General features: G+C 43.9%; 1 protein-coding gene across 1 annotated transcript; it reads right to left on the bottom strand.

Annotated features, from left to right (window-relative positions):
- Nucleotides 1-810: 810 nt before the first annotated feature.
- Nucleotides 811-1,244, bottom strand: LOC138170572 (small ribosomal subunit protein eS17-like). Its single transcript, XM_069099991.1, has one exon. The coding sequence runs from the start codon at nucleotides 1,242-1,244 to the stop codon at nucleotides 837-839; it is 408 nt and encodes a 135-aa protein (XP_068956092.1). The 3' UTR covers nucleotides 811-836.
- Between the last annotated feature and the right edge of the window lie 315 nt (nucleotides 1,245-1,559).

Genomic DNA, 1,559 nt, shown 5'->3' with positions numbered 1-1,559 from the left:
AAATAGCCTAAGGAGGGGCTACCTGGAGGTGTGGTTTTAGGCTTGAAATGTCACTAAGTCAGCTAGCAGTCAGGGCTGACTGAGAAGTGCCTAGTCTTCTACCATCAGTGTCATGTTTGACAAGATAGATGGATGTTGGGAACCAAGGCTAACGGGAATTCAGTATGTGTATAATTGCCTGAAGAGTTAACTTACAGATAGTGCATTGAAGGATTCATAGGTACAGCTGGCCATTATACTAAGGGGAGATAAACAGTTCATGAATTGTTGCTAGGCAGAGTGCTGGCAGGGGGAAGGGGCAGAGTTAATGCTCTGAGGCTGGGGGGGGGGAGCAGAAATGTGATTTTACAAACTGATGTTACAAACATAGACATCCCAAGTACCCCATTACCTACCCATACTACTCCCTTCCCAACTTCCTTCTGTTGTTCCCATGAGTTTTCTGTATAACCTACAAATGCTTAAGGATGGTGATCTACTAACATCTAAGTTCATATTCCTTTCTGTCAGGCAAACAGAATAAGTAATCTCATTCTATACCTCCCTCCACCCCCAACTCTTTTTTTTTATGCAATTGGAATGAAGTAACTTGCTCAAGGTTACACGGCCAGTTATTTTTGTGTGGGTATTACGTATCTGAGGCTGGATCCGATCCCAGGTCTCCCGATGCTGGGGCCGGCACTCTTACTCACTGCGCCACTATCCCTAACTCTTTGAACCCTTTCTTATAGCCTACAGAGTAGAAACTAGCTAGAGAATCAAAAGACTTTTTTCTTTTCTTTTTTTTTGGGGGGGGGAAGTTCCCAAGTTTATTGGAAAGAAGGCAAGAGTAAATATTAAACAGCTCCTCTTGGTGTTGTGAAGTTCATCCCAACTGTGGGCTGGGTAACTTGCAGGTTGGACAAACTACCAAAGTCCAGGAGTTTCAACATTTCTTTGGTATCAGGGTCCACTTCAATAATTTCCTGATCCAAAGCAGAGACCTCAGCGATGTAGGTATCCCTCCTTTCTCTTTCTTTTTCCTGCAGTTTGATGGAGATACCTCTCACAGGGCCTCTCTGGATCTGCTTCATCAGATGAGTAATATATCCCAAGATCTTGTTGCAGAGCTTCTTGCTGGGGATGATGGCAATCTCCTCACACATGAGCTTGTTGGTGTGGAAGTCATTGCCCAGGCAGGTGTAATACTTCTCAATGATGACTCGCGCTGCCTTCTTCACAGTCTTGGTCCAAACGCAACCCATATTGGCTCCGGAGGGTGAAGAGAAAAGACTTCTTTCTTTCTCCATCCCTCCTATCTTTATTCAAGAGAATGTCTCTTATCTTTCCTCATTAGAGGAAATCAGGAAGGCAAGAGATTTTTTTTCCCCTTCTTTGACAGAAAATATCCCAGGAAGTACATCTGTGGCAGAATCTTGCAAGAGTAATGTCGTTTAAATATCTAATTATTCAGCTTCCATATTGTTGGGTTCCCGGTCCCAACTCCATCCTTATCTTACCTTATACCAGGTCTTCGGATGTCTCCAGCTTCTTGTCTCCAAGAAGAACTTACCCCCACA

The sequence above is a fragment of the Petaurus breviceps genome, unplaced genomic scaffold, assembly GCF_028583685.1.
Source record: "Petaurus breviceps papuanus isolate PSGF00001 unplaced genomic scaffold, PetGlider_PUasm1.0 126, whole genome shotgun sequence".
Lineage (NCBI taxonomy): Eukaryota > Metazoa > Chordata > Mammalia > Diprotodontia > Petauridae > Petaurus > Petaurus breviceps.
This window is presented reverse-complemented; position numbering and strand designations above follow the sequence as displayed.